The sequence below is a fragment of the Myripristis murdjan genome, chromosome 10, assembly GCF_902150065.1.
Source record: "Myripristis murdjan chromosome 10, fMyrMur1.1, whole genome shotgun sequence".
Classification (NCBI taxonomy): domain Eukaryota; kingdom Metazoa; phylum Chordata; class Actinopteri; order Holocentriformes; family Holocentridae; genus Myripristis; species Myripristis murdjan.
In genome coordinates, this window is record NC_043989.1 from 12,038,745 (window position 1) to 12,063,685 (window position 24,941).

The 24,941-nt window shown below is 40.9% G+C and overlaps 1 protein-coding gene across 5 annotated transcripts in view; it reads left to right on the forward strand.

Annotated features, from left to right (window-relative positions):
* The window catches only part of diaph2 (diaphanous-related formin 2), a 415,888-nt gene that overhangs the window by 23,533 nt on the left and 367,414 nt on the right, over window positions 1-24,941 (forward strand). For all 5 annotated transcript variants that reach the window (XM_030062123.1, XM_030062125.1, XM_030062126.1 and 2 more), the window contains 3 exons: window positions 138-314; window positions 7,223-7,327; window positions 12,631-12,651. In XM_030062123.1, the coding sequence (XP_029917983.1) occupies window positions 138-314; window positions 7,223-7,327; window positions 12,631-12,651 (303 nt within the window). The remainder of the gene's footprint in view (window positions 1-137; window positions 315-7,222; window positions 7,328-12,630; window positions 12,652-24,941) is intronic.

The following is a 24,941-nucleotide window of genomic DNA, read 5'->3' on the forward strand; positions in this document are numbered from 1 at the left end:
AATTGCTTCCATTTTAACTTTTACAGGTTGTTAATTATTCATACTGTTGCTACTGTAAAGAACAGAACTTTACTTACTATTTTGACTGCAACATTTTAATGTATAATATCTCACATGCTGTTTGTCTTTCCTTTCAGCGAGACCGGATCACCAGTTTCAGGAAGACAGGGATGAAGAAAGAGAAGCCTCTGATACAGCACCCTACAGATCCCCTGTCCACCCAGGCTGAACTGCCTGTGCCCCAGCCCCTCTTTGACGACCGCTCCATGAACCTCTCAGAGAAGGAGATCATCGACCTCTTTGAGAAGATGATGGTGAGCCTGGTCCTCCTCTTGAATCACCTGAATGTGTTTTTAATGTGTTTGAGTTTCTCTCAGTGGTAAAGCTGGTTATCTTACAAGTGGATAATCTGACTAAAACCTAAAAGGCTTTGGTCCCAAGGTCCATCCTCTGCACCAAAATGAGGGTATGTTCCATTTATGAACTTGCTGCTGGAGTGTGGCTGGTGTTCCCAGAGTGCCCTTAAACAGGAACTGAAGCCCAAGTTCACATGAGGTGCTGTATCACATCACTGTGTATAACTAGGAGGAGTGCAGAAGGGTCATTTGCCTTGCATAAATCTTATTCATCATTGGTGCTACCTCAGGTTCACACCACAAGTGACATGATCAATAGGTCACTGAATGTCCGTTAATTAACGCTGAAGTTGAAAACACAATAGGTTTGTCGGTCGAGAAAATTTGGCCACTGCTCAACTCTGTTGAGGTCATCAACCCCCAGCAGTGACTTTCTGTGTGGTTTTAGATGTGATTTTGTTTTATGAAGAATATCTCTGCGTAAAATTATGAGAATATGGCAGCTTTTCAAAAAACATTCTAGTTCTGTGCAACTTAAATTTTAATGATTACAGTCAACATATCTGTCTCAGAAATTATTCTTGGAGAGTGATTGCATTGAATAATGATTGATGGTGATCTCTGAAGTACTTTTGACTTAGGGTTATGTTTATGTCATTCCCTGTTTTCTCAATTTTCTCCTATATCTGTTTTATCCCTATTTTTGATAAATGAAATATCTCTTCAGGCAGCACATCAGAACAATGTCAGCTGAACCAAACACCAGTCACATTTAGTGCTTCACACAAAGTGGTCCATTTAAAGGAATAATTCACCCAAAAATGAAAACTGTCATTGTCTACTCACCCTTGTGCCAGTCCAAACACCAGTGAAGTGTATATATTTACATAGCACAAAGCGAGTTTTCTTCAAATTAGTTTTCTCCAAAAGAACTAAAGTGGCTGGGAATTGGTTCTTCAGAGTTTCAAAAAAGGCAAAACATACACAGGGTTAGAGTCACTATCAGAGCATGTTCATGGCACCATGACAGTATGTGTTTTTGATACTGCTTACAGCCCAACATCTGCTTGATAGATCTGTGGGTGGATCTGAGACACACTGTTGTCTGTCGCAGCCATCGTACAATCATGTATTGTCAGTTGTCAGTTGCCTCAACTATTCACCCCAAACGCTCGGTTACACACTGTAAAAAAGCTCCTATCAAACGGAAGCTATAAAATGGTTTATTTAAAATCCTTCCAGTGATGCAGTTTGTCAGTGATGGGGCTTCGCTGCCTCTCTGTCTCCGAGTAGGGTGCATTTGCCTTTTTCCTAATCAGTAGGCAGCTCTGTGCTTTGCCTAAGCTTCCGTACAGTACTTACCTGGTTCAGTGCACAGAGCCCGGTCTCAGCTCTCAAATCACACAGATGCTTAGCGTAGAGAGCACGTAGATCACACACAGACAGTAGAGTGCCATGCTGTCACGACTTTTCCACTTAGCTCCATAATTTAGGTTCTTTTGACTTGGAATTGCTTTTGAAGAAAGCTGTGCCATGAGGATAGAGCTGTAGAAACTTTCTTCTTGTTGAAAGAGTAGGAGACAATATAGTATTTATTAAATCAGTGTAATAAAGCAGTCCTGCAAAAAACAAAATAATCAAACAAACAAACAAACAAACAAACAAAAAAAGAACAGTATTAGTACCAAATATAGAAGAGGCAGTAGAATTAAAGTGTGCATAGATTTTTGCACCAGTGTACACTCACATTAATTCTTACTGTGCACAAATGACAGAAATCCTTCCTGAGACAATGGGGTTTTGTTTACCCTTTGGGTAATCCACTTATTATGCTTTACCATTGTCTGTTATTTCAGTCACTCTGGTGTATACAAAATAGCACACAGTTGTGGCGTTTGGTACCAGTGGTTGAAAAGGAATGGGACAGCTAGGGGATTGTATGAGGCAGATATGTGAGCTTAAGTGTACTCTCATCTCCAACTGTCAACACCAGCTAACTGCATCCTTCAGCAGTTCATCAGCAGCCCCCACCACACCCCATCTGTGATCTCTAAGTCATTATGTTACTTGTCACCACACTTGAGTCCCACTTGCAAAGATTTAAATGTCTTAATGCTCTAGTACTTAGTCTACTGAGACAGCTTTTCTCTGCTTTTGTTTTTTTATTTTGTTTTTTAACATAGGACAGAGGTTTTCAATTGTGGTCCTCGGGAACCAGAGCCCAGCTGGTTTTCAACCTAGCCATCCAATGTGGGACTATTTTACATGTGGGATGCAAATTGAATGCAGTTGACTTCAATTAACTACTTGGTGGGATAGAAAACCAGCAGTGCTCCAGGTCCTAAGGACAAAGTTTGAAAACCACTTATGTAGGGGAATTATGGGAATCACACACATTTGTGAAATGGCGCAAAGGTTAAATAGGTTAAAAGCCCTCTAAACCTGATGAAGGTTTGATCACATGAGTAAGGATGCCAATGGCTAATAACCCAATTATTGCAATATATCCACTAAATAATCTCTCACTGTGATGAAACTGAGCTGTACTAAACAGTGCCCTCTCATGGGGTTGCAAATGACTTCTTCCTTTATTCTTGACTCTCTCAAATCAGGGAGACAAAGAATTATTTCTGGAGGCCGCACATGTGTGTGTGTGTGTGTGTGTGTGTGTGTGTGTGTGTGTGTGCGCGCAAAGCTGCTCTATTTACAGTAAAGATGACAGGATTTTGCATTCAAATGTTAAGCTCCCGTCAACCTGGGCTCCATGTTTTACGTTTCCCAGGCCACCATCAGCATGAACACTGAATTTTCAAATTTCAACTCAAACCCATCTGTGAGGTCAAGGCTCTTTCACACTTGCGACTTTACTCCATTGAAATAGGCTCTTGCCCTTATGTACTGCAGGATTGAAATCTAACAAAAAGCTTTCAGCACCATCTCTTTGAAGTAGGGAGCTGAATTACCCTGACTTCACTGCATAGGTTGTGTGTAGTGTGTCTCGTTGTGAGTATGTTTGTGTGTGCGTGGAGCCTACCTTTCCTTTTTTTCTCATACAATGGTCTTTATTGCCAGGGCCAGAGAAATGCAGCCAGTGCTCCTGGTTTTCATCATGCTGCTTCTCAGTGTTTTCTTGCCTGGGTGCTCATCCCTGTCACTCAGTTCACCTCTCAATTACTATGTTTGTGCTCACAGCGGCGTGACATTAAACCCAGGCTTCAATTTGCTCAGTGACGGGCGACAGAGAAGGCATGTTTGCCGGTCTGACACTTGACGGGCCCTGACACACTGGCGTGGAAAGTATAATTACAGTAATGAAATAAAAAAGAAAAGGGTTATTTATTTATGTACTTTTGAAGCTACCAATATTTGCTTCATAGATTGTAAACACTTCTGTCATGAAGTAGCCAACACTGAAATCGCAGTGGTTGTTAGTTTCCTTTGATGCTTGTAGTTTCTCTTTATCTCTTTATCTGCCTTTCTGTATGTTTGTATCTCATACAAACATACATTTTAGTTAGTCTTTGTCCTTAAATCCTTCCCCTTATATCCTGTTCCCTTATTATGGTGCTTGCTGTGGTGCTACAGCCTTAGATGTGTTGCTTGCTCTAAATCAAGGGATGACCTGTGGCATATTAGTCAGACCACCTACTGTGCGTTAATGACTAGGGAAAGTGAAAATATTTTTTTCCTCTGGAAAGTGGTCTACACATTGCCCTGTATATCCCAAAGCCTTAATAGCACATGGTCTATTATTCATAGGTCATCAAAGGGTTCTGGCAAGAGAGGCACTCAGTTAGTTGTGAGTAAAACAAAATGAACCCTTCCTACTATTTTTGAAGCAAACCATGGAAGAGGGGAGCATACCCAATAAACCATAGGCAGAGTTAAAATGCACAGAAGAATCTGCACTTTCAGCACTACCTTGAGGAGGGTTTGTGTCTTTGTGTGCGTCCTGTCCTTGGATTCTTTGAGATGTGCACAGCTGGACCTCAGAGCCCCTTATCAAAATGCACAGCAGTAAATCCACTGATGAAATCTCAGGTAGTCGTGTCTCACTGAAGAGCCAGTTGTGGTGCAGCAGTCGAGTCTTACTACACAGACTTCGTGCTGGGTAGACGGTGTTGCAGGATATAATATGTCTGAACTCACTAGTTTACATCAGCATTCGGCAAGTGGTGCAACCCATCCACCACTCTTTGTCTGAAACTCTTGACAGCCCAGGGCTGGGCTGACTCGTAGGGTCAACTTTTCCTCTCAACCTAGACAACGTCCCCCTGAGAGCAGGACTTTTTGTCAATCGCTATATTGGCACATTTAAGTCCTATTTTTACTGCTAGGCTATGAGCAGTCATGGCATTGTCAAGATCCTGCTTTCATGTCTTCATTTTTTGTATCTGTCAACACTGTAACCACCGTCAGCATGACGTTATTACTTAGGATTGACTGAATTGATTTGAGTGCAGTGCCAGATATGTCTCTCTTAACGTTATTGAAGCATTTTCTGCTCAGTGTCAGAAGTACCATGTATTGCTTAGGGGGCTCGAAGAGGGGCAGAGAGGACCACTGAAATATAAATGTAACATTGCAGTGCAGTTGTGGCTAGTTTTCAGTTTTATGTGCCTCTCTATGCCCCATTGCCAAGATGAACATTCCCAGTAATAAGCTCCTATGTGATCCCTCAGCAGTTACACTCTGCACCAGGACACTAAAACCAGCCAACAGGAGAGCCACTGTGTGTGCCCTTACATGCTCCTCATGAATCAAACTTGGGGGTAGTGGACAAAATAATCGATTTGTCACAGTTGAAGCAAAACAAACAAGTTTTTTACCTCTTCTACTCCTCTTCAATCCACTTTTCTCATAGCTTGGATTGTATCCATTTCCATTTCAGCTGCAGACAGATACGATGGTAGCCATTAATTATTGCTTCCTGTGAGTGTATGCCCATAGATGCCCATTGCCCCAGGTACCTCGGGTTGGGCTGTCAAGCACACTGTTTCACTGACCACTGTTTCACATTGGTTAGTAGTTTTTGTCTGTTGTAGGTGCTATTTCTTTTTTGTCTATTTATTCCTGTATCTGTCTCAAATTGTCAGTGTCGGCACAACCACAAATCAATCATTTTAATTAAAGTAATTTTTTTAACAGTTCATTTTTGTGTATGTATTTGTGTGCCTGCCGCTCAGAAGGGGGTACAGTGGTACAATGAGAGGGAAAATGTCCCCTCAGTGATATCCCACCATGATGCCGTGTATGCGTCATGCAGAATGAGAGTGAACAGATTCTGATTTGGACAAATGCAAATCTAGTTTAGTGGAAAACATGGCACAAGAAAATCTAAAATATATTTCTACATAAGTCCACTGTCATAGATATAAGCTCCATTTTAGTCCTTTCAATTACCCAAGCAGCATCGTCAGAGTTATCTTGGGACTCATCCATGTAGCCTGTGAGGGTATAATTAATAAATGAGCATAAATCATCTTGGACGCAAAATGTGGGGGCTCATTCCTCCAGTTTGCCCCTGACAAGTATCCCGCAGGCCCCGCTACTCCCACCCCCTCCTATAACATACGCTCTCCTCCTTGCCACGTTTTGCCTCGTTTATTGAATGCCAATTAAGCAGCTAAATTAGCAGGGTTCAGAGATTAATTAAAAAACCTGCTAGTTTCCTTCTGTAAAAAAACGCAGATTGTAAAAGTTTCAGCGGCGAGTTTTTTTGTTGCTGTGCCACAAAAAGGATGTTAATGGCTTTCTAGCTCAGAGGGTATTTACTAGAGGAAATGTATTTGGAGGAATTTAGGTCATGGCCCTAGATGGGATTCCTGCCCATGCTTCACTGACAAATGAAGCAAGCACTGTTTAATCCAGATTAGTCATAGCAAGAAGTTCAAACCATTATATGATACAGTGTTCTTATTGAGGTGACGGATGTTTCATTTATCAGGTCAGTTTTCCAGTATTTACATCGGCCACTGTCAGAGCGATTTGGACGGGGGGGAAATGCTGCTAGATCAGACGAGCCAAACCAAAGAACACACCATTCTCTTGGCTCCGCAGCAGAGGGCAGCATGGCTCTACAACAATAGCTTTCCTGTCCTTAAAACTCTGAGGAGGATGTTTTTTCTCCTTTTTTATTCCAGTCATTTCTTTGTGCGAGAGTGCTCCCGATAAACATTCCCCCTCCATTCTAATCATCATGTCATTCCCTAGCTTTTAGTGCTCTGTCCGGCCTTCACTCCATCCCCTCATCTCCCTCACATGAAAGACCTCTTTTGTGATGCAGAATGAAAGTAGCACAAAGATAATACTCCCAATAAGACGCAGATACTGCCTATCCAGCCTATCTGATGTGATTGCATGGCTTCAATAGAGGCAGTGTTGTTTGATTTTGCTCTCTTGTTCAGAGGTTCTACAGTATATCCTGCCGTAGCCTCACTGCTTTTGTTTCCAGGGCTAATTGTTACTATCATTATTTCCTGTTGCTGTACCTCCTGACTGACACAGAGAGGAAAATGGAAAAGAAATATTTTCAGCTGCAGGGGGATAGGATGAGGTTGCTCAAAGAGATATTTTCTCTCATTAGTGAAACTGTTGCATAGTAAATAACTCGGTTCACAGTTTTAGGTTTTGAAACACCTAAACCATAATGTTTTCTCAAAATATTCTATTCAACTTTTTTCACATTTTATCTGTTTGATCCTTTGCACCAGTCTTTTTTTTTTGTTCTAAATCTTTCCTAAATGCAGCAAGTACTGAGTCTCAACCATTAAACGTTAATTATTATCATCACATAATAAATGTAATGTTAATGAAGAAATTTTCGCCTCACTAACTCTGCATTGTTTGTGCACTTCTGTTTCCAGGAGGACATGAACCTGAATGAGGAACGCAAAGCACCTCTACGCGGGAAAGACTTGAGCACCAAACGTGAGATGGTGGTCCAGTACATCTCGGCCACTGCCAAATCTGTAAGTGACAAAATAAACCAAAGAGCTCTTTCTTACATAGATGTCAGAGTGTGTAACTTGTAGTTGTAGTGGTTGGGGTGAAATATTCTGACACTCTACAAGACTCCTCAGAATGAGTTTAACCTGATCTTCTGCTTTATGGCGCTTTCTTTTTATAACTCATTTTCTTTCTCTCCTCTCCCTTTTTGCTTGAGCCCCAAGTCTCTGATTGCAACTTTCATTTATTTTCATCCTTGTTTTTCTGGGTGCTTATCAAAACGCTCTCGTTGGACTGTGCACTCTCAATCGCTTTAAATGTGGGAAGGGAAGCGAGTTTTCACCAGAATTTGGAGCGTGTCACCCATTTGTGCACAGTAATCTGGAACTTGACACTTTCATCACTCTAAACCAAAAACAGCAGTAAAGCCACCGGGTTTTGAGGGTAATCCACGCGTTTTACGGTGAATTCCCCTATCCTCTTTATGAAGTTGTGTCCATGCTTGTCGGCTGAAAATCACATCAGCACAACAGTGATTTCTGCCCCTGACGCCTCCCGAACCTGGTGGCCCTACTCTTGACATCATCATTTATTACCTGCCTCATTGTTATGGTAATTAACTGGCATTATTGATAATGATGATTACCCAAGATGATTGAATTCTTCATAGGGGCCATTATGCTTTGTGAGCACTGATATTTCATTTAAATGAATAATGTAATCTGCGCAGTCAAAGGACAGAGGACAATAAGTGATGTCTGTCAGCACTCTGCTTTCACATTTGGTATATCTGAGGGAGGGGAGCGGTTGAATGTCAGGGATGATGTGGGATGTATCTATGCATGCACAGATTCATGCATGTGCACACACACACACACACACACACACATACATGTACACCCACACATGTATACACACGTACTCACTTTATCACATACAGCTGTGATAGTATAGGAGTGGGCAGGAAACCAGCTTAATTTGAGCTGAAAAGTGTTGGGACATCTCTGTATGTTTCTGGGCGATAAGTGTGTGACACTGCTACCAAATCCCCTTCTCAGTAAGGAAGACAATACACACAACCTATTTGGTTAACCAAGAAAGACACAGGATTACACAGCAGGCAAATTATTCTTCTGTAGAAGAATTTAGCAGGGTATCATAAAAATATATATATTTATTAATCAATCTTTGCAAGGTATTTAATTTGTGAATAAAGGAACAAGTGAAATGAAATCTGCCAAATGGGATAGATAATTTAACTCAGTTCCAATTTAATTTGTCTTGTTTCAGAAATTTTCTAGAGAGAAGTCAATGTCTTGAAATAAAGGATATTACTCCACTAACATAACTTGATCCTGGAACATTCATAAAACAAGTTGATTTGCATTGGACGCAAGTAGAATTATATTATTATCGCTTTGGCAGATTTTTTTTCACTTGTTCAAAGAAAAATACTTATAAATATTTTAAATGCTCATTACTAGGTTGACTAACTTTCAAAATGGACTATTGTCTCATGCCAAATGGATATTGCATTGACATAAGAGCTCCTGATAGATAAAACAGAGAAAATCTTCATATAAATCTATGAGTAAAAATGGAGCAAAAGCCTCCCAGCCTGTGGTTTGTGAGCAGCTTGTTGTTTAAAATGTCTGTGAGTGATCCTTGGTCCTGTGATATCTTGGATAGTGGGACTCTACTTTTCATATCCTTTAATTTGAGAGAAATTTTCACAGCTAGAGCCTATGAATAGCCCAAACCTTAAGCAAGTGTGGTTCATTTGAATGCCTCAGAAGGACTGCATTTGTTTAAACGTTAAGTACTTTAGTCAGTCTTCGGGGCGTTAGTTTCATGATTGCTTTAACCTTTAATTAATTGGGTTGTTTTTAAGGAATGCTCTCATTTTTTTGACCCAGGCTAAACCTTTACTGATTCAGAAAATGCCCTCCCTTGATCATTTCTTTTGCGGGGTTGGCTTCATCTGGGTCTAGTATGCTTGCTACTCAATTATGAGAATCACAGTGTGCACTAAATAAGAATGAAGTAGTTTTAAGATGTTAAATGTTGATGGTTGAAAAGAGTGTATGGGAGTGGTGCATTTTCTAGATACTTGGGTCTCTTTGTTTTGCTGTGGTGCCTTCACCTTTAATGTGTGTCTAAATCTTTCTCTACCAAACACGACTGCTGCCTTGTGAAATCACTTTTTTGGGGGGTTTCAGTGGGCTTTTTGTTTCCTTTTTTTCCTAGGAAAATTGACTAACTTTCATTTATCCTTTCACTTGCTCATTTACATGCACACCTCATTTCACCTCATTTCTTGTTTTTTTTTTTTTTTTCCTGAACTGGGTCATTAGATCCCACTTAAATACTTGACACGACAGTGCTATTTGTGATAACTTTCTATCTTACAGTCATGTAGAAATCAGATTTTTACCCAGTCATGTAAATACACGTGTGTACAAAGGTCAGTGAGTGTATTCATGAATGTCACTAGCTCCCTCATGCCCACATCAATACTCCATATCTGCCCATTTAGACTTGGGCTCCATCTATCTCGCTTAAGCTACAGCTAATGTAGAGTATGTGGGCTTGCTGAGATTGCATTGGAGACTGAAGTTTAAATCTGTAAATATTGGTGGAACAATAAATACCCCCCAGTATCCTGTGGTCTTTCTTCCCTGTCTCTGTACAGACCCACTCAATTGAGAGAGCGCTTTCGTGCCTCACAAAAAGCAACATTATTTTTTCTTCTCCACAAAGAAGGAACAGCCTAAAAACCTTGAATGTCAATAGCTTTAGATGAACTTTCTTCGATTTTCCTCCCAAATTGCATCTTTCGTATGTGTTCCTCACTCTACCAGAGTTTTAGCATAGTGATATACTACCTGGGCTATATCTATAAAGCTATCTTGCTTGAAATTATAGCTAATGTGAGAGGCAGATTATTAGTTTGTTTACTCTTCTCAAATATGTCTTTCACCAGAAAATGAGTTTTTTTGTTCTTTTCAAATGAATTGCTACCTCTCTACCAGTCTATCACCAGGCAAGATGGAGAACACTGCCATACTCTGCCATAGTGCCTCAGCAGGAGTCTAGCAAATTACCCCCGACACAAAATGGAATGTCTTTTATATGGACCCTTTTCATTTGAATATAAGCTGTGTGTTTCAATGGAATCCAGCTCCACTTTTGCAGGTGTATGTATGCGGCCACCCTTGACCATCGACTTTGCACGAACAGCAGCTTTTCTCTCCTGCCTCTTTTCTTACTCTGTTCTTGTTTCTCCCTGATAAATGTGTGCCAACATCCTTAAAACTGCCAAAGCATGCCTTTTACACTAATGCAATCATTTATTCCTCTTGAGTGCGCTGAAAAACATTGACATTGCCGATTCTGTCATGGATGATTTTTTTTTTGGTTTAAAATCAAATATGCTGTGTGTCAGGAATTCAGGAAGGGTGCAATGGCAGGGTCTTGTAAGGGGGATGGTTTAGGGTTTTGTGAACCATATTATTGCAATTGCATTTTGACATGGGTCTATTGGATACCCCCACCAATGTGCCACCTTTTCTCTTTGTGGAGCCTGACAGTTGCTCAGATAATCTAGGCCCTCTCATTATGAAGAGAGTGTTTGTAACGATTAAAAGATAGATTTCTACCATGAACAATAAGGCTAGTGATTGCATTTGTTTGGGGAAGAAATACCCCAGCTCATGGTATCACGACATGTCTGTTTATACTGTGTTTTTCATAATTTATTAGTGCCAGAGAGACTCATTAGCATATCACACCAGGTAATTCCTCAGCACTGCTTAAATTATTACCTGGGGTCTGTTTTGTTTCCTGAGAACTGACAGGAGTTTTGTCCCTATTTCAGTGAGCACTAGGTGTTACATTGTGTGCAAATTATAAACTTAGTGAAACTATGCCTTTCCCCCTCAAGCTCCTCCCTGACTTGTCTGTGCATTCTCAAGATAGTGTCTGCTCTTTAGGTCAAGCTGCTCTAAAACAAAATTCTGAGGAAAATAGCCTACCTTGTAGACATAACAATAGCCATGGAAAAGCCCTAAAGTTCTAATTTATGTCCATGTGACTTATTTCAGGGTACTTGCTATATGCAGAGTGTTTGAAATATTCCCCAAGTTAGACAGTGACATGCTACATTCATTGGAGGTCACTGGAAAATGTGGATTTATGATTAAAAAATAGCATGTGCATGATCAAGCGCCATCAGATTTAAAACTGACTTTATGGCTGTCGTAAACTCTTTGTAGAGGATGAAGAGGGGAAACCAAGCATCAAATGGCCAGAGTGGGAGAGTTCGAAAGTGACAGTAAAAGGGATGGAAAGGAGGATTGGAAGAGATGGCAGGGAGGGAGTCAGAGAGTGGGAGAGAATGGGAGAAAATGAAAATGGGAGAGAAAGAACAGGAGGGAAAGACACAGACGGAGGTGATGTGAGTCCTCTAACTTGCTGTAATCAACATGCATTGCCTCCGGAATTTGCAGCGGAGCTAGAGGTGCTCAGCTACAGATTAGAATACATTTACCTGACTGACAGACACCCTCCCACTGTGAAACAAGCACCACAGTCGCAGTAATGAAAAAACTCTCCCACTGCTTGCCACTATTGACAGATAACAAGGTTAAACTCCAGGAATCGTGCTGACTGCATGGGCTCAAGGTAGCTATGCCACACAAATTTGACATCTGAAGCCTAATACTGATGGCAGCTGATTGATTTTAGCCTTGGGAGACCCTCTGCAACCTGTTTGTCCACACTGGCCACTGTTCCTTTTAGCAGATGAACCTGTACCAATCAATCAACCGCAAGGACAATCAAATTTTGCCCAGTTAATCATTTAATGAGTACCATTGTGGGGAAATCGGCGTATCTTATTATGCTGATTCATCACCTCCACTGTTATTGTCATTCTTTATTGAAATTACCTATGTTATACAAGCTAGGCAATATCATTTCAATATCATCTACAAAAACCAAGGAATTCAAAGTGAACATGGTATCCTTGACTAAATGTCTGGATATTTTGTTGAGTCACCTATTCATTAAACAACAATTTAAAATCTTGACCCTGCAGCTGCCAAACTCAGACACTCTCTTTTCTTCTATTTGCCGTCAACTGCAAAGTTTCTTGAAAATGTCATTATTGTAGTGTGTGCTAGTTGTGTGAAGGATGTTTGTGATGTCAACAGTTGCGCTAATGCCTCTACCTGTAAAGTGGAGAGGATTTTCTGGCCTACTAATGATTGTGCTGTTTGTGTCTTTTTGCACATTAACTCCCCTCTCCGCTGACCACTGCATGCAGATAACTGGGAGCAAAGTTGCGGTAAGTAGCCCATTATTTATTTGGTTTCTGAGTTGTGTACTCTCCATGTATCTGTTCACTTCCCCTATCTCCCTCCGTCTTCCCTTCCCACTGTCTCTCCTTTCGATTTTGGAAGGATGTCGTTGAGCATGTTCCAGAATGTGCAAGTGAGGTCATTTTTATGGCTTTGATTTTTATTTTCAGCCTTGATATTGCTAATGGGCTGTAATTTGGAAGGCTATAAATTGCCTACACAATTCCTGCATGTAAATGGTAGCATGTTTAAATGAGGGATTCAGAAATTATACAGCCCGAAAATAAACTGGGAAGCCTTTTGTTGGTTTTTGCTGTTTCTCTTCTGAAATGGATTGCAGTCAAACACCTATTAGCATTTGAATATTGTAATACCAACAATGAGTGATAGATTTTACACAAATAATCATAATCTGCAATCTAATCTGTTTATTGGAACATTTTGCATCTAAATGACTTTCATTGTTTTCATTCTGTCTTTGAGACAGCACACATACTGAGAATATATCACTTAATAAGACTTGAGACTTGCTTCCACACACAGACACACACACATGCACGCCACGCACACACACAAACATGCACACACTGGACTTATTGAACTGCGGAAAAGATATTAAGTGCATTTTTTTCCCTTTTCACAGTAATATTGGGCTAGTTTAATTTAGTGGCAGTGTTTATAGCTATATATTTGAATTTGTTGTCAACACCCCTGTCTCTGTTTCTAAACAGTAAGGCATGTCACCTCTGTCTTGCAAATGTATGCTCTTGTTTTTGTTGTTGATGTCATTTCACTTTCCCTCCCCCTATTTCCCTCCCTCAACAAATGATCCCAATAATCTGTATAAATACACACTGTGGACAGATTGCCAGTATTTCTTCATTTCTCTACACTGTGTAGCAATCACAGATTTTCTCTTGCAAGTTCTCACAAAGTGGCACCCTATTGCCTTTGTAAAGAGCTGAGCCTGATTTTGAGGGGCTTTTTTGAAAAAAAAAAGAAAAAAAGAAAAGAAAAACCAAAACACTCAGTTATTGCTTTTGCGAGTGTTGAATTGTCACCTTTAATGGTGTTTCATTGCTTTTTTGAGAGCTTCTTAAGGATTAAGGGGACTGTAAAGCTTAACAGGAACAAGGACAAGGTAAAGCAGCACACTGTGACCTGGCCTCTGCTCTGCCCAGGCACCCAGACAAACCTCGCTCTTTGAGGCATTTTACAGAGAGACATTTTGTATCGATTGCTTTTTCTTCTTTGTCAAACTGTTCCTTTGTGTTCGCTTATTTCTGCGGGAAGAGTGGGTTTTTGGCTAGACTTGTATAGATGTGGATGGAGTAGCTCTCGATCAGCAGCAATGGTCACATTGTGTTCAGTAAATGGAATATGACAGAATTACCCCAGCTTGTATCATGACCACTCATCCGAGATGCAGAGGCCTACTTTCCGAAGTTCTGAAAACCATGTCAAAAGGTGCCAAATACTCTAGTTATCAAGAAGTTTCTTCAAACTGAAGAGCATTCTGAACCACTTGACCTGACCTCTATAACCTCTGTGTCGATCCTGCAACAGTTGCCTGCAGAGCTAGCTAACGTAGCGAGAGCTTGGAGCTGTCATTCTTAAAAGCCCCACTCAAGGAGCTTAAGAACCAGGGGGAAAGCGTTTAGCCTGGTTAGCCAGTCGTGGGCTACAGTTAGCTCCCTGCTTGGCTGGCAGATTCCCATTTTCACAGCGTCAGTGTGCCTCTGAGGGAAGGGGCCCTCTCAGTGGTGCTTGGTGGAGGGTGTTGGTTAGGATTGTGTATAGGGAACGTGCAGCACTTACTCCCCTGTCTGGTGCATGAAATCTCTCTGGCACTCCTCTCTAGGTAGACCATGAGATGGGAATAAAGGACTGTGTGAATTGGCTGTATTCCAGTCTGGCCAGTGTGGATGTGCACAATGCTAAATCTCATCTGCCCTCTCCAGCTCCTGGACCGAGTTTGGTAGGAAGATGAAGAACTCACACAGCTGGCTATCAAGAAGCCTGCAGGTAGACAAGAGGAGTTCAGACTGGCCAGACAGCTCTTCTAGGGCACTGGTCTTCAGCAGCCTGTTGACCATTATGACAGCTTTATAGATTTGATCTCTGTAAAGATTGGCTTGATTTACGTCACAACTCAAGCACCACGTTCTAACAACGATCTGTCAGTGACTCCTGCCGTGTTATTGTGAAAGCAGACTTCCCTCCCTCCATCCTACCATTGACAGGCTCTGCAGCTCAGATGGAATGCTGCAGAGAGTAAGGGAGTAAGAGCGCACACCTTACAGAGAATGGGTGTGTGTTCCTTGTGTTGACCTGCAGCAGCCATCTTCAGACCACTGGGAGGTGATCAATATCTATATGACTGGGCAGACCCCTCAGACTGCCTGTTTCCATGGTGACGTGCTGGTCAGCTCTGAGATGTCAGGTGGTGATGGCGTGTGTGTGTGTGTGTGTGTGGATGGGTTTGAGTGCGTTTCTCTGTGTAGGCAAAGAGCACCTCAGTCCTGAGAGATGAGACCAGAGGAGTCCGTGCAGGTGTTAGCTGAGGTGTTATACAGAGCAGAAATAGAAAAGCTTCTGTGTCTTCTGGAAGAATGGAGGAAATTTGTCTTTTAAAATGAATTAGATTTCGTCTTTCCACATGGGTGTAGGAGGTGAAATGTTTCCTCCTGTAAAATGGTGGAGACAAATTTGCAATGATGACCTCTTCTCCAGGGTTTAAAAATATGTTGCTTGTTATGGATGATAAAGCCTCCCCTAGGGCCAATGAAACTGTTGATGACAGAGCAGTGCTTATATGTAGTTGGGCAGTGAGATGTGGTAAGCATGAGAAACAGCGGTCATTCTTGAAGTAAAACACAAGAAGCTGGCATTTGTATTCAATAGAAATACAAATTTCTGATTCAGAATGGCTGTCAGTGAAACGTTGCACAACCTTGTAGATTAAGGGATGTTTTCCTTCACCACATTAATTCTCAGTTGTTTGTGCTGTTGCCTCATAGCATGAAGGCCCCGGGTCCAAATCCACCACCATCAAAAAACATGTATATTACTATAATTCTTCTGTCATTGCCCTTGACCAAGACACTGGCGCAGACCTGGAATTAGTCCTTGGGTGTTGCACAGATACTGCCCACTGCTTTTAGTAAGTAGAATTGGAGACTGAATTTCCCTACGGGGATTAATAAAGGTTAACTTGACTTATCACATGTAATCAAAAATAACCAGATAACTGCTGAAGAGAAATCTACAATCATACATGTTTCTACTCATACACACAGGTCAGTGGCGCTCAAATCCAACAAGAAATCAAACTAATATTTTCATGTCAAACCACGAGTCATTTGTCAAAATATGCTGAAGTATTTCAAAAGTCAAACATCAAGATATAGGCAGGTCAACTTGTGATTACAAAAATCACACAAAAAAAAAAAAAACACAGCAAAAAACAAACAGTAAAACCTAACAATACAGACAGTAACTACCTCATAAGGTTGTATTCTTTAATCACGGCCACATCTGTTTGAGACTGACAGGTTCATCCTTACTGCAAGCAAGCAGGTGCTCAAACTCCCACCTGTCTTGAAAACACCTGTTTTCTACTTTTCCACTTTTGGCTTGCTTGTCAGGAGGAGGAGAGGGTGGCGGCACACACAGGTGTTTCATGGTGCTAATGGTGCATGATGTTGCAATGCATGCTGGGGTTTGTAGTATCTGCATTTTGGGCTATATGGAACCAGCCAGTATTAAGAGAAAGTCAGTGATTTTGCAGGCTGGATGTAATTGTACTACGGGCCTAATCTGGACTGCTTGCCTTGAGTTTGTCATAATGTGGTCTAAAGAAAGAGGAATGGAGAGATGAGGGGAGTAAACAAGACGTTATCAGCAAGGCAAGAGGATTGCAAGTCATCCAGGTGTGGAAAGAGTGACAGAGAAAGAGAGAGTTGCATGGATGTGAGGACAAACAGTCGCCCACCTCCTCTTTTTGTCTAACTTGTTGCTCCTTCACTGTGCCAAGAGCTTACGAAGGACCTTTAAAAAAAAAAAAAAAAATTAAAAAAACATACGGTGTGCCTGAAAGGAAATCAAGGCCCCCCTCCTTCATTCCCCTCTTTACCTTTTAAACCCACATGCCTCAAAAGACTTTTTGTTTCAAGCAAGCTATTTAACTGGGTGCTGAGGGTTGAGCAGATTTGATGTGGCACATGTCCTTGGTGCTTTAAAAGAACGGCAATGAAAAATGAATCAATAGCATGTGTCTCCCATGCCCTCAGCCAGTGTTCACCATAGATTCCATCTTAAATTAAGATCAAGGAAAATGCTCTGGAGGGGACTGTTTGAATAAGATGTTTGATTGGCTGAAAGTTTCCTTTGCTGTACAATTGATGGACATAAAAAGTTGTCTAGGACTGAGACGATAACAGAGGTTTTAGTTGACAAACTAATGTTGAATGTTAATGAATGCTAATGTATCTTTAGCAAATGTGTAGTCTATTTGTACTGAAGCTTTTAATGGATATAGACTGAAAATGTATCACTTCATCCACTCATATGCTTTTTTATTCCTTATTTTATTGATTATTCTCCTTTGGTAGGGATTCAGCTTCTTGCTCAAAGATACTTCAGCAGGACAGATGAATACATGCGATATAAGAATAGAATATATATGAATACTCGTCACAAGGTTTACAGAATACTTTCAGAAGGATAAGAGTAAACAAACCCAGGACTGAATGAATACCATTCGTTTGTACATCACTGATCATGAACTCGTCATCTTTGAGCTTATGCCTCACAGCCTGAATTAATGTGAACTTCATGAACTTCTGTTGTTTTGCCACTAGAGCAGCACTTAATACTGTGAGCAGAGATGAGTTGTTATGCTTCTTCCATAGGGGGATGGCGATCATCAGTCATAGCAGAGTTGCCTAGACCTCAGCCAAAATTACAAAAGAAAAAAAGAAAAAAAGAAAAATAATTATAGTGTCCACCACCCCAAGCCCCTTTAATTTATATTTATATTTCAATATAGTTAGATTTTAAGCAGATACCGTTTTGCATATAATTTAGGTGCTTTTCTGTGAAGAATTAATTTAGAAATGTCATGTGGGATGTGATTGATTCATTTGTCATCCAATCTGTAGACACTTTTATAAAGGGTTAACTTCACCTCTCTATTTGTAAGAATTCTGAGAACTCATATTGTGTTTGGGAAGGCGAGGGGATTTAAATAATAGTGCCTCACAATTAAATCAAACTGTATTGTACTGGAGCACCCATTTCAGTCTCTTGACAAACCTTATTATTGCCAACTTTCTCTACTCTTATGTCTTGAAGACAGCCTTTTAAAAATCTTTTGAAATATAGAAAAGTGAAAAAGTTTGATAACGACTAACACAGGGATATATCTTAACATATCTAACATGACCTACTGCTGTTTGAGTTAGAAGTGCAATCTCCTCAGTGTCATTTTTCACATAATGCTGTTCAACGTCATGGTATAAAGAAGTCAACTTTGCACATTATGCTGAATGGCTTGTCTTCATGCTTTCATGGCTGGGTTGACCTTTCCTTGCTGTGGAAGAAGCAAAGGTTTAACATGTTAAAAAAAAAAAAAAACATAGCTAGCAATGATAGGGGGCGGACTGTGTGGGAAGGATCAAGTCAACACCAGCTCCCACAGGGATGAAACAGAAAGGTCCCTTCTATCCTTTCTTCCTTCTGTTTCTTTTCATTTTTTCTTTTCTTGTCTTCTTCATTCAAACATTTCCTCTCACCTGTATTATACAACATATGTCTTTTCAAAGGCAGAAACAATCAGTCCTCCTCTATCAAAAGGGGAGAGCTGGATCTCATTATTGTGAAGGGAACATGAAAGGCTGGAGTGGTCACAGTATGCTGATATTGGATTGAAAGGAGGCTATGGCAGTGCTTTATAGTCGCTCTGAATTTGTGTATGTGTGCATGCATGCATGCTCGTGTGTCTGTGCATGTGGTAAGTAGCTCTGTTATTTTCCCTGCAGTTCCATTAGTCTTGTGTATGATAGCTTAGATTTTGATATTGTGTAGGAGAGAGATAGAGTTTGATGGAGTGCATCTTAGAGAAGGGGAGGGTGAGGGAAAATATGCAGGATTTTTAGTTTTGATTATTGCGTATCTGTGAATTTTATATTTGTATACGTGATATACAGCTGTGTGTGCGTATGAGCACAATCCCACTATATTAGATGGACCAGTGATGGTGCTTGTGAATACTGCCTATGCTCTCAGTTGTACATCTCTCCCCCACAGCTCTGTCACACACTCAACGGCACTGCCGGCATTGCTCAGCTCGGCAGGAGGCTCCTGCAGGGCCGCATTAGGCTCCATAAACTTTATAGCATATTTTTACAACCCACCTCTCTGTATGCATCCACCATCACTTCCCATCACATCTGCTTTAACTGTTCACACAGCTGTGAAATTCTGTGTATCCCTATGTTTTATGGTTGCCCACTCCTCCAGTCACTCTAGATTTCTTTATTTGCATCTTTTGCTTTTTGATTCGCTTCTCCACATCTGTGTATATTTAGTAAGTTATTTGCTTTGGTCGATGGAGTTGTCTGCTTTTTCTAGATTTGATCTCTGTGAAATGTGGGCTGTGTCTGAGTTTGTCAAGATTTGCATGGGGAATGTTGGTGGTAGGTGATGTGATCTTGCTTTTTCGTACATAACCTTGCCAGCCTCTCTCCTGTTGTGCATTTTCCTGTCCATATCAAATACAGTGTGACTTAATAATAACAGATGACATGTGGATATGCCTTACTCTGTAGGGAGTGTTCACATGTATTTGTACATACAGCCTACTGATTCAAAACATCTCTGGCAACTGAAACTGCATGGATGAGGAGGAGGAGGACAAAGAGAGGCGGCAGTTCGCAGGGACTTACAGTCAACGTGAGGCGAAACCAAAGTTGTTCTAGCTGTGGGGCTTGTAGAGAGCCACATTGATGGCCTGTTTATAATCCCCTCTACTCTTCCAGTAAGCCTACCAGGCCCTGTGGGATCCCCCTCTGCTCAGCCAACTAGTTCACTCAGCAAAACAGAGTGCTAACAAGGTATAGGCTCCCCCCTATCAGCTTCGATGCCTTCATAGCACTGTCATAGTTGGACGCACAAGAGTAAAGCCACATAATCACCTCATCAACAGCCAGCTTCCCAACTGATTCCCTAGACAGCTCTCCACTGTAATGATTGGTGACATGATCAAGGCCAGATCACTTGCTGTGTTATTGTCTGGCTTGCAGTTTTGTTTTTTAAAGAGTTCCCAGGAGAGATGGGCCACTGTCTTAAAATGGCATCCTTCAAGTTTCATCACTTTTTCTTTTGTATGTTCTCCAATGTGCCCTTGCAGAGCACTTAAGGAAAAGAATAAGGACTGAGTATGTCATTAGGGATATTTTACAGCACTGTTGATGGCATTGGATCTTAAGTTTTATCTGCCTTGTTGAGGGTATATCACTTTCATTGCTATGAACATAGTTGTTGGTCATTGATGCCTCCAGTTAGATAGAGGCAGCAATGACTGCAGTTCTAAAGCATTTATTGTAATACTGAAGGCCAGCACTTGGTGGCAGTGGATGCCCATTGAATTGGCCATCCAGTGCAGTGCACAGGGGCTGAAAAGCCACGACTGCCATGGAATTGACCTAATGGGTTTCTCTCAGCCTGCGTAGCTCACCACTATGTCTGCCACTAATGCCATTTGTTAGAAGTCTGATCTTTAAAGTGGAGAATAAGTGTGAAATGGCTCAACAGCATTCAAATGGATCTGTCTTCTCTGATCAATACTTTCACCCTCTAAATGCTGACTGGAAGGTGGAAAAAAAAGAAGGAAAAAGAACAGATTCATCATTGTTATCTTTCCTGTGTACAGATTTAAAAGTGCGGCCACCTCTGACATGGCGGTAGACAGGCAGCCCCTAGCGGGTCCACTCTGCTTTTCCTTTTAACGCTTCACTTGCACAATCAGGGCCTCTGAGAAACCACGTATAACCTCGCCTGCTATCGACAAGACCTCACTATTGACCACACTTTTATGCAATCAGACTTGAATTATTTATCAGACGGGAGCCATTGTGATGAACAGATGCAGTCCCTAGCTAACAACACATCGGTCATGCTTGGAGAGCCACACCATTTAAATCACTATCTTTCCTCCCTCGTTTTCGCTGTACATCCCTTTTCTACATTCTGCCCATAGACTGACACCACATCACCATCTCACACTTCTTATTTATTCCACTGCAGTTGCTTCTCCTCAGAGATGCGCACACTAAACCTCTATCTCTTTTCTGACCCTATCCCTCCATGTGGGCAATATTTGCTTATTGACTTCCTGCGCTCTTGACATGACACTGAATCAGAGCCACACATGTGCAGTGCTGAGACATGTTCTGGGCTGGCTATGGCTTTGTTTGCCCAGATTATTTTTCACCTTAGACATCAATGACAGAGAGTGGCGGAAAGGCACATCTCTGCTCCTCCACACATAGTCTGCTCGCTATCTCCAGTTCCTCCACCTTGTCCCTCAGCTCAGGTGCCCTCACTTACATGCTGCATCAATTTTTGATGCACAGCCATATGGCAGTCTTGTTTTTTTTCAGGTCTGTGCCAAATAAATATGAGTAAGATTTGAAAAAAAAAAAAAAAAAAAAAGTCCCCATCTCTTTTAGCTGATGATTTGACACAGGTTATATAGATTATTGGCTCCATCAATTGATGTACAAACCATATCGTGTACTTCTTTAGAATGGAGCCAATTACTAGATACTGGCCCAAGGCTGATTTGATGGTGGATGTATCGTGTTCCAAATGATGATGTCCTTGATGTTGAATATAGACCCAGCGGGTGAGCTGACATCCAATCATGTTGAGGGATGACTGACCCGTATCTTTATGTCCTGAGTGGTGCTGAGAGATGATCTTTTCTTTTTTTTTTTCTTAAGGCTGATTGGGCAACCGCTATCTTCACACCTGAGAAGCTGGCCTTGGATCAAACATAGTCTGCCACAGGATATGATAAAAACACAGGACCTTACAATGCAGACCCGTGATGTGTGTAATTACGCAGTCATTTAATAAGACAAGCAGCAAATTCACTGTCATGTGTGAGGTGTTTTTCTTCCTTCCTGTCAAGATTTCCCATGTTAGCTTTCAGTTGGCTGTCTCTGCTGCCGACGGGTGTTGTTTGCTAGATTGTTTGTGTGTCACCTCTCATGTCTCAGTGTGAGGAGGAGGAATTTGCTACCACAAAAGAATGAAATGAAGAGGAAAAAAGTTCCTTCCAAGCCTTGCAAGTAGAACAAAAGAACAGAAAAAAAAAATCTTGATGTTATTATGCCGGCAACATCTTCGGAGCTTCTGATATAAATGAACTAAGGGTTCTAAAATTGTCATTTGAATTATGCCTTTCATCTCCCCATGGTTTTTAGTGAAGCAGTTCAGCCCAAGTCTCCAGTGAATGTTTTTTCCTCCCCTGTTTGCATTTCTGAACAAGCGCCATAACTGTAATGAATTCTATTATTTTAAAACCAATTACTGTTAGTTGGGAGCTTTTTTTCACCGCCGTTGTCTTGCTCTCTGTGGAATAGTGCTGCTGCAGTGTCGGCTGCACTCAAACCTGATGGTATTTCTTTCTGTTCCCCTTACCGCCCATACTAATGTAGTTTGCTGGTGTTACTATACCTCCCCCATACACATTATTATCTTTCCAAAGGATAGAAAATTTAAAGGAATCAGAGAAATAAATGAATTTTATGGTATTTTATCTGTTCAGTAGCACAATGTACCTTGTGAAATCAATTCAAAAAAGTTAATACAATGTTTGAAATAGAAGATGCTTGAAAGGAAATACATTTCAAATTGTTGTCTCTTGATCTTTACCTTTAGGCTTACGATATTAAAATGAAAATCAGTGCAAAGTAAAACTTGAAGAATTTTTCAATTCTTTGTTATGTTTTAAGAGAGTTTTCCATCAAAAGCAATGGAAATGGGAAATGATTTAATAGAATGAATAGAAAAAAAACTCACAAGGACTACAGAGTGGAATTCTAATAATGAACATCACCCTGAATTTAACAATAATATATTTATGCAAAATACAACATGGCATTATATAATAAATGTGACCTCAGAACCTCTTAAGCTTCTTTTCTACAAGGGCTTAAATTCTCTGTAGGTGCAGATGCTATCTGTAATAAAACTAATGATTCATGATTTACATAAAAGAAAGGGATTCTATTGTGCACAGAGAGAAGAGACATACGCATGGGATAGAGGGACTTGTGATTGGAAATTATTATTATTATTTTTTGTCTTATCCCTTTTTCCCCATTAGATGTAATTAATGCTTCATTGGTCTAACAATTGCGTGTCTTTTAAGCTCACATTAGACCACACAATGCTCTTTGTTCATGGTAATTATATTTATTCATGATTACCAAAGACGTGTACAGACACTCTTACAGACACTATTACCAAGTTTCTGTTTGACACTCTGCTTCATTATTTCTTTTTCTAAGCATGGGACTAATTGGATCTCGCCTGCCTGCTTTGTCACTGTTTGGAGGTGGACTTTTTTGTTCATATTTTTTTTTCCTCCTTCTTTTTTCCCTTTTCTTTCCTTTTTCTGTCTTTCTTTTTTTTTCTTTCTTTTTTGTTTAATAATTTTAATGGGTTCAATAGAGGCCACTTTTACCCAGTTTCTTGCATCAACAGTGTGCTATTTCAACATCACAGGAAGTTGTGATGAACTCTGTAGTGCTGCACAATGGTCCTTATAGTCTACTCTAGCACACATGCACACACTGGAGGTAAGCAAAAATGAGAGGGAGTGAGACACATTCACTCATTAAAAGCCATTCTGCCATTTTGCCCTAAACATTGATTTATAGCTTATTTAATAAACTGAAAGGTTACCTCAAAGCAGATTTTCTCCATAATTGACCAATTTCCGCGCTGCTCGATAAGCATTCGTGTCAAGCTGAGACGCTGAGGTATTTCTGTCTCTCACATATTCTCTATCTCTCTGTCAAGCATTACAACTGATATGAAGCTGACATGATTAGTTGTTAGAAGAGATATGAAAAATTCAACATGTTGTATTTTGGCAGTTAATGGGGCGGGGTCCAAAACCTGGGCCCAGTGGCTGCTGTGTTAGTTAGCATCTCTGAATGTGCTCCTAATTAGCTCACTTTGCCCAGCAGCTGTCTGCTATTAGGGCCCTTTGTTCCAGATGTTATCTCATTAGAATGGCATTGATCATCCTAATGACTCTAGGAGAGATGATTGGTCCACATTAGTGTGACCCACTTGCTTCCCCTCTCCCCGAGGTCAGACCACAATGGTTTCACCCATCCGTATGTTCAGTCGACAGGTTAAGTATGGCGACCATTTTCCGCAGTCATGGTTGCTTGCTTGTGTGTGTGGAACGCCAGTGAGTGGGGACAGAGAATGACTCAGAGGAGAGAGCTGTTTGCTAGCTGCAAATGGGGCTAATTTGTGGATGAACTTGCACATTAGGCGCATTTTTAGTGTTTTATCATTAGGCTAATACTTAGTGTATACAGTTCTCGGTCTTTGAATTGGGGTGCTAGTGTCATTGCACAAATGGGTTTGCTTTGTAAAGGAATGGATTAAGGTTTTGAATTAGATGTTTCTCTTTGCTCCACATTACGTTCCACTTTGAGGTTGAGGGCTATCAATTTGTCTACCAGTTACCTTGTCTGTGAAAGCAAGGCTTTCTGAAGGCTATGTCGGAGCAAGGATATTTGATATTGTGTGTGTTTTTATTCAGAATATCTAATAGAAATACGATTCAGTATTCAGAGCCATTGGTGGCTTTGAGTGGTCTCATTCATAATATTCTACATCCAAGGCTTTCCGTTTGTTTTGTGTGTATATGTTTTCTAAATAGGTTTAGAGTGTCTGTCTTCATATGTGTGGAGGCGGTGTTGCCGTGGTGGGAGGAGAGGGGATGTTCGAGTCCTGATCTCACTCCTTGGTTTTGGTCTGAGTATCTTTGTGCCCATATGAGGCTTTACCAGGGCATCACTGACAGCTGAGAAGCAGGCAGCTCCCTCCTCTGCTGCAATGAGCACAGGAGAACAGAGAAATCTGTGTGTCTCATCCCTCCCTTTGTTTCCCCTCTCTGCCTGGGTTGCAACTGGACATCTCACAATTCTGCGAAACCAACGAGGCATTCTACATCCATTCTGGG